The sequence below is a fragment of the Chiloscyllium plagiosum genome, unplaced genomic scaffold (assembly GCF_037043375.1).
Source record: "Chiloscyllium plagiosum isolate Xiang-an unplaced genomic scaffold, Cpla_swu_hap1 HiC_scaffold_43, whole genome shotgun sequence".
Classification (NCBI taxonomy): domain Eukaryota; kingdom Metazoa; phylum Chordata; class Chondrichthyes; order Orectolobiformes; family Hemiscylliidae; genus Chiloscyllium; species Chiloscyllium plagiosum.
Genome location: NW_028270181.1, coordinates 21698574 through 21713541, shown reverse-complemented (window position 1 = coordinate 21713541; position 14968 = coordinate 21698574). Strand labels below are relative to the sequence as shown.

The 14968-nt window shown below is 45.8% G+C and overlaps 1 protein-coding gene across 5 annotated transcripts in view; it reads right to left on the bottom strand.

Annotated features, from left to right (window-relative positions):
* The window catches only part of arhgap22a (Rho GTPase activating protein 22a), a 388741-nt gene that overhangs the window by 30421 nt on the left and 343352 nt on the right, over positions 1–14968 (bottom strand). The window contains exon 1 of one of the 5 annotated variants that reach the window (XM_043678819.2): positions 2706–2930. The exons of the other annotated variants lie outside the window; for them this stretch is intronic. Within the exon in view, the coding sequence (XP_043534754.2) occupies positions 2706–2814 (109 nt within the window). The 5' untranslated portion in view covers positions 2815–2930. Of the gene's footprint in view, positions 1–2705; positions 2931–14968 lie in introns of those variants that run through there. 5 annotated transcript variants of the gene reach the window in all.

The window sequence follows — 14968 nt, the reverse complement described above, 5'->3', positions numbered from 1 at the left end:
TTCTATTGGGTCCACTTGTTTCCGAATGCACCAAGTGCTGTGTGTGCTTTAATTGTTTTATCAGGACTGTAATTTCCTTGCACACACACACAAAATATTTTAGAATCTGTCAAATTTTAACCATAGAATTACAAAAAATAAAGATTCTTTGAATGTTATTCATTTGACAAATGTTCAGAGTAAATCAGAACAAAGTTGTTGAGCAAAGCATGATAAATTTCTGCCTAAATCATTCAATGAACAAAATTAATATCCTGTTAGTCTGTTTGTCAGATAGTTCTGTTGGTGGAACTTTCAAGGTAAGTTATTTAATCAAAACAGAGAAAGTCACTAGCAAAGTGACAGACTGCAGGTAGCAAGTCTGCATAGGGGACTGAGTGAGTGATAAATCCTTTCAGCATTTGTTTAATGGTGTTATCTGAAGTTCTTAGATTCAGCTTTACAATGTGCCCCTGTGTACCAGCATTATCTACGGTAGCTATATCCAGGCTTGATGGAGGATTGGACACTTGAGGCGTATATTATGCTAACCTCCCACCACCTCCCCCCAACACCCCCAACACACACAATAATTAACCTTCAAAAATAAACATTTGGCATTTGCTGGGTTTTGGGTCAGGAGCCTCGGGTCACAGGTTCACTTCAGTAGGTGGGTAGGGTAAAATACTGCTTGGAAGTAAGGAATAGACCTGCATGCAATTGGCAAAACGGGTATCAAGACTTGCTCTGTGCAGGATGTAGCTGAATTGTCCAAGTAAGGTTATTTTAAACAAATAGAACTTTTAAAATCACGGATGACAATCAAAATAAAATCCTAGCTTTCAGACAATTCGGGTTTTGAGAATGTACCTCTATGAAGTTTAAAAATTGCATTTATAATAGATTTATTTTACATGTAAGTGAGGATATTATGAAGCTGATTGCGTAGTCTGATTGCTTTCTATGGATACGTAACAGAACAAATGCACATTAGAAAGTGTACTATAGCTTACATGAGTTAATATAATGTGTTGCTGCAACAGCTTGAGGTAATTTTATGTTCCATTTATATAATCATTTCATTAGAGTGAACTAGATTTAATTAACGCCCTTTTAAACTATTCACTGCTTCACTATTTTGGGATCGTCATATAGATGTACAAATTTGTAAAACTGGAACTGGAACAGAATGCATCATAGATTATACCTCTGGAAAGAACTGCAGTGGAAATCTATGTTGCTGTCAGGCTTAACGGATGTGTATCAGTCAGGCTAGACCTTTCATTCCTGCTGCTGAATCCTGTGGCTTTAATTATTGATCATTTCATAAATAGTCCATTCAGTTTTCTGCCCTCCATCCTCATAAGTGTTTTGCACTCCGGGTGACGGCCTGAATTTTCTCTGGGTGGCACCATCCGGGCTAGAGTTCTGTCAGGGTGCAGTGTGGGGGAATGGGGAGGGGCTAACAGAGAGAGGAGCACTTGCCTCTTTAAACAATTGGGGGTCCTGAAAAATCAAACCAGCTCAGTCCTGACTTTTTTTTAAACATCATGCTGCCTTTCTACGTCAACTGTTCCCCACCCCCTAAAAAAAACATAAGAACTAGGAGCAGGAGTAAGCATCTGACCCTTTGAGATTGGTCCACCATTCAATAAGACCATTGTTGATCTTTCGGTGGCCTCAGCTCCACTTACATGCCCTCTAACCCTTAATCTCTTTACTGTTCAAAACAAAATCTTAGCTTCAAACACATTTACTGAAGTAGTGTCAACTACTTCACTGGACAGGGAATTCCACAGATTCACAACCTTCTGGGTGAAGACGCTCCTTCTCAAATCAGATTAGATTAGATTCCCTACAGTATGGAAACAGGCCCTTCGGCCCAACAAGTCCATACCGACCCTCCGAAGAGTAACCCACCCAGACCCATTCCCCATATTCACTCCTGACTATGGGCAATTTAGCACTACCAATTCACCTAACCTGCACGTCTTTAGATTGTGGGAGGAAACTGGAGCACCAAAAGGAAACCCAAGCAGATTCAGTCCTAAATCTGCTCCCCCTCATTTTGAGGCTATTCCCTCTTGTCTTAGTTTCACCCACCAGTGGAAACATCCTCTTTACTTCTATCTTATCAATTTCCTTCATAATTTTATATGTTTCTTTAAGATTCCGCCCCCCTCATTCTTCTAAATTGCAATGAATATAATCCCAGTCCGTCTTTCGTCATAAACCAACCCCCTCGACTCTGGAATCAACCTAATGAATTGAAGGGCTTTTGCCTGAAACGTCGATTTTCCTGCTCCTCGGATGTTGCCTGAACTGCTGTGCTCTTCCAGCACCACTAATCCAGAATCTGGTTTCCAGCATCTGCAGTCATTGTTTTTACCTAATGAACCTCATGCCATTTTATAATCCCCAGGTTTCAGACAGGACGCTTAGGCTTGCATATACTGGAGACCTGCAGTAACCAGTTCCTGAGGGCTTGTATGGAAAAGTAATGGGCACATTAAACATGAATTTTAAAAAAAACTCAGATTATACAATACTGTGTCAGACAGTGAACAGGAAACACACGACAAACAATTCCTCTTGAAGTTGTAGTGCATTGTATAGAATGCAAACTTCTATGTTGGAACTGCAAATGATTACTGATCAAAGCCCTTCACACTACGATCAGAGGCGGCCACAGTCACACTGCATTCACTCAGTAAGTGCCCCCCTACCTCTCCTGCTAACAAAGCATTGTTGAAAAGTGCTGACAGACCGCGGGCAGAATTCAGACAGAACCCGGGCACACGGGCTACACAGAAAGTAAGTCTTGGCTTCAGGCATCAGACGGGGATTGTGGCAGCCTTTCCAATCCCGGGTCGAGCGAGGAAGAATGCAGCGGAGAGACTCCGGACTGTCAGGTACTGCTCAGTGCAATCGCCAGGAATGTGAGCCTCCAACCTCTGCACGTCCCCATGAGAGCACAGAGTGCACTGTTCGCCTCCTGATGCAGAGTGCAGTCAAGCAACCTTGCAAAAAGCAGAGCCAGGCAGGTAGGGTCTTGCCTGCTGCTCCCCGCTATTTCCGGAACACCAGCCAATGTAAACAGTAGCCTGAGTCCAGGTCACTGTGCAGTCCCCCCCCCCCCCCTGCCCACTCGCGATATTTCCGCTGCATTCCACCAGCCCGTCTCTCTATTCCTCATCAGAACCAGCCACTGGCACTGTCTGCCTGGATAGCTCATCCCAGCCCCCAAAACAATGGTCTGCTTCCCTCTGTCATAATGTTACTGTGAGGAAGTAAACTTGCTAAGTGTTTCAGGAGATACCAAAAGAACGGCTGATGCTGTAAATCAGAAACAAACATTGCTGGAAAAGCTCAGTAAGTCTGGCAGGGTCTGTGCAGAGAAGTCAGAGCGAATGTTTCGGGTCTGACCTGTTCTGAGGAAGGGTCATTGGATCCGAAACGTTAACTCTGGGTTCTTTCCACGGATGCTGCCTGACCTGCTGAGTTTTTTCCAGCAATTTGTGTGTGTGTTAAAAGAAACTGTGTTTACGTATTTAAATGCACACACAGCTATTGGAAAGAAAGCTGGCATAACATTTTGGACAAAGTTAAAAATCACACAACCACAGGTTACAGTCCAAACCGGTTTATTTGGAAATACTAGCTTTCGGAGCGCTGTTCTTTCATCAGCTTGGACTGTAACCTGGTGGTGTGTGATTTTTAACTTTGTCCACCCCAGTCCAACACCAGCACCTCCACATCATAATAATTTGGAGTACTTTTCATCACAATGCCAGTCTCTAAACCAATTAAAGCTGTGCTCTGGGCCATATCTTCCTGCTGTAATTGCTGATATAGCTGTAATGATTGGAAGTCAAACTCTATCCTTATTGGATTATGTCTAGCTTTCAGCTCGAAAGCTGGTCAGAGGTTAAGTATTTGGCATCACGTATCACACGACAAATAGGTGTTGGGTTCACAACAGCTGAAAGTATCTTAAAAGGGCACTGTTTTGAGGGGGTGGGAGATGGAAGAGTAGTATTTCGCAAACTATTTCTGTTTGAGAACATACATCCATGGGGTCAGTCACATTGAACCACATTCCCCTGTCACTGAGAGATATTGCGGTTTCTTGTGAAGGTGGTGCTGGACAATGGATTTGGACACAAATAAATACAGGACCATGTTCCAAGCTGCTTCACTGGAGTGCCAAACAGTGAAATTTGACATGTTCCACCTGAAGTATTGAAACGGGAGATCCAAAACAAAAGAGGACCAGGAGGTGGGGATAGAGAGGGAATCCCTGCAAACATAGAGCTCCAGGGAGCTGAAAGATTGAGCCATTAAAATTATGAATGTGCAAAACATCAGAATGGGAGAAGCATTTAAGTCTCAGAGATACTACAAAGCAAAATAATTGGAATTTCTCATTGCAACAGAATATTTTTAGCTAGTTCCCAGCCCTACGTGGGAGGCAGCCATCCTAGACATAATATTTAAAAATGAACCTGGGCAGTTGGAAGTTTTGTCCTTAATTCATTTGGTGGGATACGGCCAAGATTTATTTCCTGTTGTCAGTTGTCCTTGAGAAGGTGGTGGTGAGCTGCCTTCTTGAACCGCTGCAGTCCATCTACTGTGGGTTGATCCACAATGCCCTTAGGGAGGGAATTCCAGGATTTTAACTCAGCGACAATGAAGGTGTGTCAGTAAGAGCTGCATTTTGGAGATACTGACAATAACCCAGTTAGATCAGGGATGGTTATGGAAAGGGATAAGGATGGGCCAGGAATAAATGTTCTAAACTGGGGAAAGGCTAATTTTATGAGCATTATGTATGATTTGGAGTGGGAACAGCTATTTGCAAATGAAACTGTTGCAGAGCAGTGGAAGTCATTTAAGGAGGTAAGAGTGAGGGCAAACATATTCTGTTAATGATAAAGATTGGAACCAAGACTGGAGAACCCTGGTTGTCAAGAGACATAAAGGTTCAGAGTGAGACAAAAAGAGAAGCTTAGAGCAAGTGCTCAATACAGGAGAGTCCCTCGAGGAGTATAACAGCACAGAGGGGAAATTGAAAAGGACATTAGGAAAGCAAAGACAGTGCATGGAAGACTGGTAGAATAAAGGAAAATCCAAAGGATTTTTTTCAAACATATAAAAAGCAAGAGAATAATTAGGGAAAGAGTAAGCTGACAGAAGTAATGTATTGACCTTCTCAATGGTAAAGGACAACAAGACTAGACATCAGCAGGTCAGAGCATTGAGTATAGAAGTTAGGAAGTTATGTTGCGATTGTACAGGACATTGGTTAGGCCACTTTTGGAATATTGCATGCAATTCTGGTCTCTTTCCTATCGGAAGGATGTTGTGAAACTTTGAAAAGGTTCAGAAAAGATTTACAATGATGTTGCCAGGGCTGGAGGATTTGAGCTCAATCTTTCAGCTCCCTGGAGCTCCCTGGAGCTCTATGTTTGCAGGGATTCCCTCTATCCCCACCTCCTGGTCCTCTTTTGTTTTGGATCTCCCGTTTCAATACTTCAGGTGGAACATGTCAAATTTCACTGTTTGGCACTCCAGTGAACAGGCTGGGACTGTTTTCCCTGGAGCGTCAGAGGCTGAGGGGTGACCTTATAGAGGTTTATAAAATCATGAGGGGCATGGCTAGGGTAAATAGACAAGGTCTTTTCCCAGGGGTGGGGTAGTCCAGAACTTGAGAGCATAGGTTTAGGGTAAGAGGGGAAAGATATAAAAGAGACCTAAGGAGCAACTTTTTCACGCAGAGGATGATATGTGTATGGAATGGGCTGCCAGAGGTAGTGGTGGAGGCTGGTACAATTACAGCATTTAAAAGGCATTTGGATGGGTGTATGAACAGGAAGGGTTTGGAGGGATATGGGCCAGGTGATGACAAGTGGGATGAGATTGAGTTAGGATATGATTAGGTTAGATTAGATTTCCTACAGTGTGGAAACAGACCCTTCGGCCCAACTAGTCCACACTGACCCTCCGAAGAGTAACCCACCCAGACCCTCTAACTAATGCATGTAACTCTATGCAATTTGGCACGGCCAATTCACCTGACCTGCACACCTTTGGACTGTGGGAGGAAACCGGAGCACCCGGAGGAAACCCACACAGACACGGAGAGAATGTGCAAACTCCACACAGACAGTCGCCTAAGGCAGGAATCAAACCTGGGATCCTAGTGCTGGGAGGCAGCAGGGCTAATCACTGAGCTACCATGGTTGGCATGGACGACATGGATCAAAGATTTCCGTGCTGTCCATCTCTATGACTCTCTCAGGATGGAGGACTGTGAAATATTGGAAGAAAATAACATAGACAGAGCGGAGTGTTCTCGAGGAATTAGTATACTTTAAAAAATGGAAGACTGGATGAGATATATCTGAAGCTACTTAGAGAGGCAAATCAGGAGGACTATCAGTAACTTTGAAATTCTCTTTAGCCACAGGTGAAGTGTCAGAGGACTGGAACACTGTTAACATTGTCTCATTATTTTAAAAAAGAGCAAGTTTTTGGTCAGGAAATTCGAGGCCACTCAGTCTAACCTCGGTAGTGAGGAAGTTTGTAAAAAGAATTCTGAGGGACAGAATGTATCCGCACTTAGAGAGACGCATTGATCAGAGATTACCAGCATGGTTTTGTAAGGACAAGATCACGTTGGACAAATTAAATCCAATTTTTTGATGAGGTACCCAGGACTGTTGATGAGGCCAATTCATTAAATGTGGTTTACATGGACTGTAGCAAGGTAAGGACCCTCATGGCAAACTGGTCCAGAAAGTAAGATCCCTGGGGATCCAAGACAAAGTGGCACATTCCCGATGAAGAGCTTATACTCAAAACGTCGACTGTCCTGCTCCTCAGATGTTGCCTGACCGTCTGTGCTGTTTCAGCGCCACACGTTTTGACCCACATTGGATTCAAATTTAGTTAAGAGGCAGGAGGCAGAGGGTAATGGTATAGAGATATTTTTGTAACTGGAAGTCTATTTCCAGTGGGTTCTGCAGGGTTTGGTGCTGGCACCCTTACGGTTTGCGGTGTACATTAATAATTTAACAAGAACCATGCAGATGGCATAAGAATTGGTAGGGTGGTAAACAGTGAGAGGATATCAACGGACAGATCAGCTGGGCAGAGCAGTAGCAAATGGAAGTCAACCCAGAAGTCTGAGTAATGCATTTGCCAAGAGTAGCAAGACAAGGGATTACACTGTGAATGGTCTGACTCCGGAAAGTACTGAAGATCAGAGGGACCTTAGTGTGCATATTCCCAGATCCCTAAAAGTGGCAGGTAAGGTAGCTAAGGTGGTTAAGAAAGCATACAGGATACCTGCCTCCGTTAGATGAGGTGGAGTGGATAAAGAGTGGAGCACAGTGTACAAGAGCTGAGACCTTAGTGTCTCTGTGTACCTATATGTATTCCAGTATCTCTCTGTATCTACATGTACCCCAGTATCTCTCTGTATTTACATAGACCGCAGCATCACTCTGTACTTACATAGATCCAAGTGTCTCTGTGAATCTACATGTGTCTCTCTATATCTACACAGACCCCAGTGCCTCTCTGCACTATACAAACCCGTGTCTCTCTGTATCTCCATAGACCCTAGTGTCTCTCTGTATCTACATACACCCCAAAAGTTTCTCTGTATCTACGTACACCCCAGTGTCTCTCTGTATCTATATACACCCCAGTGTCTCTCTGTATCTATGTACACCCCAGTGTCTCTCTGTATCTACGTACATCCCAGTCTCTTCTGTATCTACACACCCCAGTGTCTCTCTGTATCTCCACAGACCCCAGTGTCTTTCTGTAACTACGGACACCCCATGTCTCTCTCTCTGCGTACAACACAGATGGCCTCCTTCTTCAAGGACCGCAATTTCCCCCCCGACGTGGTCGACGGTGCCCTCCACCGCATCTCCTCCACTTCCCGCTCCTCCGCCCTTGAGCCCCGCCCCTCCAACCGCCACCAGGACAGAACCCCACTGGTCCTCACCTATCACCCCACCAATCTCCATGTACAGCGCATCATCCGCCGTCACTTCCGCCACCTCCAAACAGACCCCAGCACCAAGGATATATTTCCCTCCCCTCCCCTATCAGCTTTCCGTAGAGACCACTCCCTCCGCGACTCCCTTGTCAGATCCACACCCCCCACCGACCCAACCTCCACTCCCGGCACCTTCCCTTGCAACCGCAGGAGGTGCAACACTTGCGCCCACACCTCCCCCCTCACTTCTCTCCAAGGCCCCAAAGGAAACTTCCATATCCGCCACAGATTCACCTGCACCTCCACCCACATCATCTACTGCATCCGCTGCAGCCGGTGTGGCCTCCTCTATATTGGGGAGACAGGCCGCCTACTTGCGGAGCGATTCAGAGAGCACCTCTGGGCCACCCGGACGAACCAACCCAACCAACCTGTAGCACAGCATTTCAACTCCCCCTCCCACTCCACCGAGGATATGCAGGTCATTGGACTCATCCACCGCCAAACCACAACAACCCGACGGTCGGAGGAGGAGCGTCTTATCTTCCGACTGGGAACCCTCCAACCGCAGGGGATGAACTTGGACTTCACCAGTTTCTTCATCCCCCCTCCCCCCACCTTGTCTCAGCCGGATCCCTCCAGCCCGGCACCGCCTTCCTGACCTGCAGTCTTCTTCTTGACCTCTCCGCCTCCATCCTACTCCGACCTATCACCCTCACCTTGACCTCTTTCCACCTATCACATTTCCAACGCCCCTCCTCCAAGTCCCTCCTCCCTACCTTTTATCTTCTCCTGCTGAACACTCTCTGCTCATTCCTGAAGAAGGGCCTGTGCCCGAAACGTCGAATCTCCTGTTCCCTGGATGCTGCCTGACCTGCTGTGCTGTTCCAGCAATAAAGTTTCAACTTTGATCTCCAGCATCTGCAGACCTCACTTTCTCCTCTCTCTGTCTATACAAACCTGTGTCTCTGTGTGTCTCCAGAGATGCCAGTGTTTCTCTATAGCTATACAAACCCCTGTCTCTCTTTATCTACGTACATTCCAGTGTCTCTCTGTATCTTTGCAGGCCAGGCAGCATCCAAGGAGCAGGAGAATCAGGATGAAGGGCTTATGCCCGAAACGTCGATTCTCCTGCTCCTTGGATGCTGCCTGACCTGCTGCGCTTTTCCAGCAACACATTTTTCAGCTCTGATCTCCAGCATCTGCAGTCCTCACTTTCTCCTCTCTGTGTCTTTGTACACCCTAGTGTCTCTCTGTATCTTCGTTCACCCCAGTGTCTCTCTGTATCTATGCACACCGCAGTGTCTCCCTGTATCTACATATACCCCAGTGTCTCTCTGTATCTATACGCACCCCAGTGTCTCTCTGTATCTAAGCACACCAAGTTGTCTCTCTGTATCTAATACCTGCTAGTGTCCCTCTATATCTTCGTACACCCCAATGTCTCTCTGTATCTATGCACACCACAGTGTCTCTCTGTATCTACACACACCCCAGTGTCTCTCTGTATATACATGCACCCCAGTGTCTCTCTGTATCTACACACCCCAGTGTCTCTCTGTATCTACATACACCCCATTGCCTCTCTGTATCTACACACCCGTGTCTCTCTGTATCTACGTACACCCCAGTGTCTCTCTGTATTTACATACACCCAGTCTCTCTCTGTATCTACATACACCCCAGTGTCTCTCTGTATCTACACACACCCCATTGTCTCACTGTATCTACACACCCCAGTGTTTCTCTGTATCTCCACAGACCCTAGTGTCTCTCTGTATCTACACATACCCCATTGTCTCACTGTATCTACACACCCCAGTGTTTCTCTGTATCTCCACAGACCCTAGTGTCTCTCTGTAACTACAGACACCCCATGTCTCTCTCTGTCTGTACAAACCGTGTCTCTCTGTGTCTCCACAGACGGCAGTGCTTCTCTATAGCTATACAAACCAGTGTCTCTCTTTATCTATGTACATTCCAGTGTCTCTCTGTATCTAAGTACACCTCAGTGTCTCTCTGTATCTATGCACATCGCAGTGTCTCTCTGTATCTACACACACCCCATTGTCACTCTGTATCTTCATGCACCCCAGTGTCTCTCTGTAACTTCATGCATCCCAGTATCTCTCTGTATCTTCATATACCTTAGTGTCTCTCTGTATCTACATATACCCTAGTGTCTCTCTGTATCTACGTATATCCCAGTGTCTCTCTGTATTTACATGCACCCCAGTGTCTCTCTGTATCTTCGTACATCCCATTGTCTCTCTGTATCTATGCACATCGCAATGTCTCTCTGTATCTTTATACACCCTAGTGTCTCTCTGTATCTACATACCCTCTAGTGTCTCTCTGTATCTAAGTACACCTCAGTGTCTCTCTGTATCTATGCACATCGCAGTGTCTCTCTGTATCTACACACACCCCATTGTCACTCTGTATCTTCATGCACCCCAGTGTCTCTCTGTATCTACGTACACCCCAGTATCTCTCTGTATCTTCATGCATCCCAGTATCTCTCTGTATCTTCATATACCTTAGTGTCCCTCTGTATCTACATATACCCTAGTGTCTCTCTGTATTTACATGCACCCCAGTGTCTCTCTGTATCTACGTACACCCCGTGTCTCTCTCTGTATCTACGTACATCCCAGTGTCTCTCTGTATCTTCATAGACCCCAGTCTCTCTCTGTATCTACGTACACCCCAGTGTCTCTCTGTATCTACACACACCCCAGTGTCACTCTGTATCTTCATACACCCCAGTGTCTCTCTGTATCTTCATGCACCCCAAAGTCTCTCTGTATCTACGTATACCCCAAAGTCTCTCTGTATCTATGTATACCCCAGTGTCTCTCTGTATCTTCATGCCCCCCAAAGTCTCTCTGTATCTACGTATACCCCAGTGTCTCTCTGTATCTTCATGCACCCCAAAGTCTCTCTGTATCTACGTATACCCCAGTGTCTCTCTGTATCTTCATGCATCCCAGTGTTTCTCTGTATCTATGTATACCCCAGTGTCTCTCTGTATCTTCATGCACCCCAAAGTCTCTCTGTATCTACATATACCCCAGTGTCTCTCTGTATCTTCATGCATCCCAGTGTTTCTCTGTATCTACGTGTACCCCAGTGTCTCTCTGTATCTATGTACACCAAAGTATCTACGTGTACCCCAGTGTCTCTCTGTATCTACACACACCCCAGTGTCACTCTGTATCTTCATGCACCCCAGTACCTCTCTGTATCTACGTACACCACAGTGTCTCTCTGTATCTTCATGCACCCCAGTGTTTCTCTGTATCTATATACACCCGTGTCTCTCTGTATCTATATACACCCGTGTCTCTCTGTATCTATGAACATCGCAGTGTCTCTCTGTATCTACGTATACCCCAGTGTCTCTCTGCATCTACGTACACACCAATATCTCTCTGTATCTACGTACACCCCAGTGTTGCACTGTATCTTCATAGACCCCAGTCTCTCTCTGTATATTCGTACACTCCAGTGTCTCTCTGTATCTACACACCCCAGTGTCTCTTTGTATCTACGTATACCCCAGTGTCTCTCTGTATCTTCATGCACCTCAGTCTCTCTCTGTATCTTCATGCACCCCAGTGTCTCTCTGTATCTACACATACCCCAGAGTCTCTCTGTATTTATACGCACCCCAGTGTCTCTCTGTATCTACATGCACCCCGCGTCTCTCTGTATCTACGTATATCCCAGTTTCTCTCTGTATCTATGTATATCCCAGTGTCTCTCTGTATCTTCATATATGCCAGTGTCTCTCTGTATCTTCGTATAACCCAGTGTCTATCTGTATCTACGTACACCTCAGTGTCTCTCTGTATCCACACCACCCCCAGTGTCTCTGTTATCTTCGTACATACCAGTGTCTCTCTGTATCTATGTACATCCCAGTGTCTCTCTGTATCTACATGCACCCCAGTGTCTCTCTGTATCGACGTACACCCCAATGTCTCTCTGTATCTACATGCACCCCAGTGTCTCTCCATATCTTCACAGACCCCATTGCCTCTCTGTATCTACATGCACCCCAGTGTCTCTCTGTATCGACGTACACATCAATGTCTCTCTGTATCTACATGCACCCCAGTGTCTCTCTGTATCTATATGCCCCCCAGTGTCTCTCTGTATCTTCATAGACCCCAGTTTCTCTCTGTATCTTACAGACCCGTGTCTCTCTGTATCTTCATAGACCCCAGTGTCTCTCTGTATCTTTGTACATTCCAGGCTCTCTCTGTATCTTCGTACATACCAGTGTCTCTCTGTATCTATGCACATCGCAGTGTCTCTCTGTATCTACACACACCCCAGTGTCTCTCTCTATCTCCATACACCCCAGTGTCTCTCTGCATCTACGTATACCTCAGTGTCTCTCTGTATCTATGTACACCCCAAAGTCACTCTGTATCTACGTATACCCCAGTGTCTCCCCGTATGCACATGCACCCCAGTGTCTTTCTGTATCTTCGTACACCCCAGTGTCTCTCTGAATCTACGTATACCCCAGTGTCTCTCTGAATCTACGTATACCCCAGTGTCTCTCTGTATCTATACGCACCCCAGTGTCTCTCTGAATCTATGCACACCGCAGTGTCTCTCTGCATCTACGTATACACCAGTGTCTCTCTGTATCTATATGCACCACAGTGTCTCTCTGTATCTTCATAGACCCCAGTGTCTCTCTGTATCTTCGTACATCCCAGTATCTCTCTGTATCTACGTATACACCAGTGTCTCTCTGTATCTATATGCACCACAGTGTCTCTCTGTATCTTCATAGACCCCAGTGTCTCTCTGTATCTTCGTACATCCCAGTGTCTCTCTGTATCTACACACACCCCAGTATCTCTCTGTATCTATGTATACCACAGTGTCTCTCTGTATGTACATGCAACCCAGTATCTCTCTGTATGTTCGTACACCACAATGTCTCTCTGTATCTACGTATACCCCAGTGTTTCTCTGTATCTATACGCACCCCAGTGTCTCGTTATATCTACATGCACCCCAGTGTCTGTCTGTATCTTCATAGACCCCAGTTTATCTCTGTATCTTCGTACATCCCAGTATCTCTCTGTATCTATGTATACCCCAGTGTCTCTCTGTATCTACGTACACCCCAGTGTCTCTCTGTACCATCGTATAGCCTAGTGTTTCTCTTTATCTTCGTACACCCAAGTGTCTCTCTGCATCTACATGCATCCCAGTATCTCTCTGCATCTTCATACACCCCAAAGTCTCTCTGTATCTTCGTATGCCCCAGTGTCCCTCTGTATCTATGCGCTCCCCAGTGTCTCTCTGTATCTACGTATGCCCCAGTGTCCCTCTGTATCTATAGACACCCCAGTGTCTCTCTGTATCTACATGCACCCCAGTGTCTCTCTGTATCTACAAACACCCCAGTTTCTCTCTGTATCTACGTACACCCCAGTGTCTCTCTGTATCTACATGCACCCCAGTGTCTCTCTGTATCTTCGTACACCCCAGTGTCTCTCTGAATCTATGCACACCGCAGTGTCTCTCTTATCTACGTATACCCGAGTGTCGCTCTGTATATATATGCACCACAGTGTATCTGTATCTTCACAGACCCCAGACTCTCTCTGTATTTTCATGGACCCATTCTCTCTGTATCTTCATAGACCCCAGTGTCTCTCGGTATCTTCGTACATCCCAGTGTCTCTCTGTATCTACGTATACCCCAGTGTCTCTCTGTATCTACACGCACCCGTGTCTCTCTGTATCTACATGCACCCCGGTGTTTCTCTGTATCTCCATACACCCCAGTGTCTCTCTGCATCTACGTACAGCCCAGTCTCTCTCTGTATATACACACACCCCAGTGTCTCTCTGTATCTACACACCCCAAAGTCTCTCTGTATCTACGTATATCCCAGTGTCTCTCTGTATCTATGTATACCCCAGTGTCTCTCTGTATCTACGCACACCGCAGTGTCTCTCTGTATCTATGTATACCCCAGTGTCTCTCTGTATTTACATGCACCCCAGTGTCTCTCTGTATCTAGTACACCCCAGTGTCTCTCTGTATCAACATGCACCCCAGCGTCTCTCTGTATCTTCGTACACCCCAGTGTCTCTCTGAATCTATGCACACCGCTATGTCTCTCTGTATCTACGTATACACCAGTGTCTCTCTGTATCTACATGCACCCACAGTGTCTCTCTGTATCTTCATAGACCCCAGTTTCACTCTGTATCTTCATAGACCCCAGTGTCTCTCTGTATCTTCGTACATCCCAGTGTCTCTCTGTATCTTCGTAAATCCCATTGTCTCTCCGTATCTTCGTACATCCCATTGTCTCTCCGTATCTTCGTACATCGCACTGTCTCTCTGTAACTACACACACCCCAGTGTTTCTCTGTAACTACACACACCCCAGTGTCTCTCTGTCTCTACATATACCCCAGTGTCTCTCTGTATCTATGCATATCACAGTGTCTCTCTGTATCTATGCATACCCCAGTGTCTCTCTAGATCTACGTATACCCCAGTGTCTCTCTATATCTACACACACACCCGTGTCTCTCTGTATCTACGCATATCGCAGTGTCTCTCTGTATCTGCACGCACCCCAGTGTCGCTCTGTATCTACATGCACCCCAAAGTCTCTTTGTATCTACGTATACCCCAGTGTCTCTCTATATCTACACACACACCAGTTTCTCTCTGTCTCAACACACACCCCAGTGTCTCTCTGTATCTACTTACACCCCAGTATCTCTCTGTATCTACAAGCATCCCAGTATCTCATTGTATCTACATACAACCCAGTGTCTCTCTCTGTATCTACGCATATCGCAATCTCTCTCTGTATCTGCACGCATCCCAGTGTCGCTCTGTATCTACATGCACCCCAAAGTCTCTCTGTATCTACATATACTCCAGTGTCTCTCTGTATCTACGTATACCCCAGTGTCTCT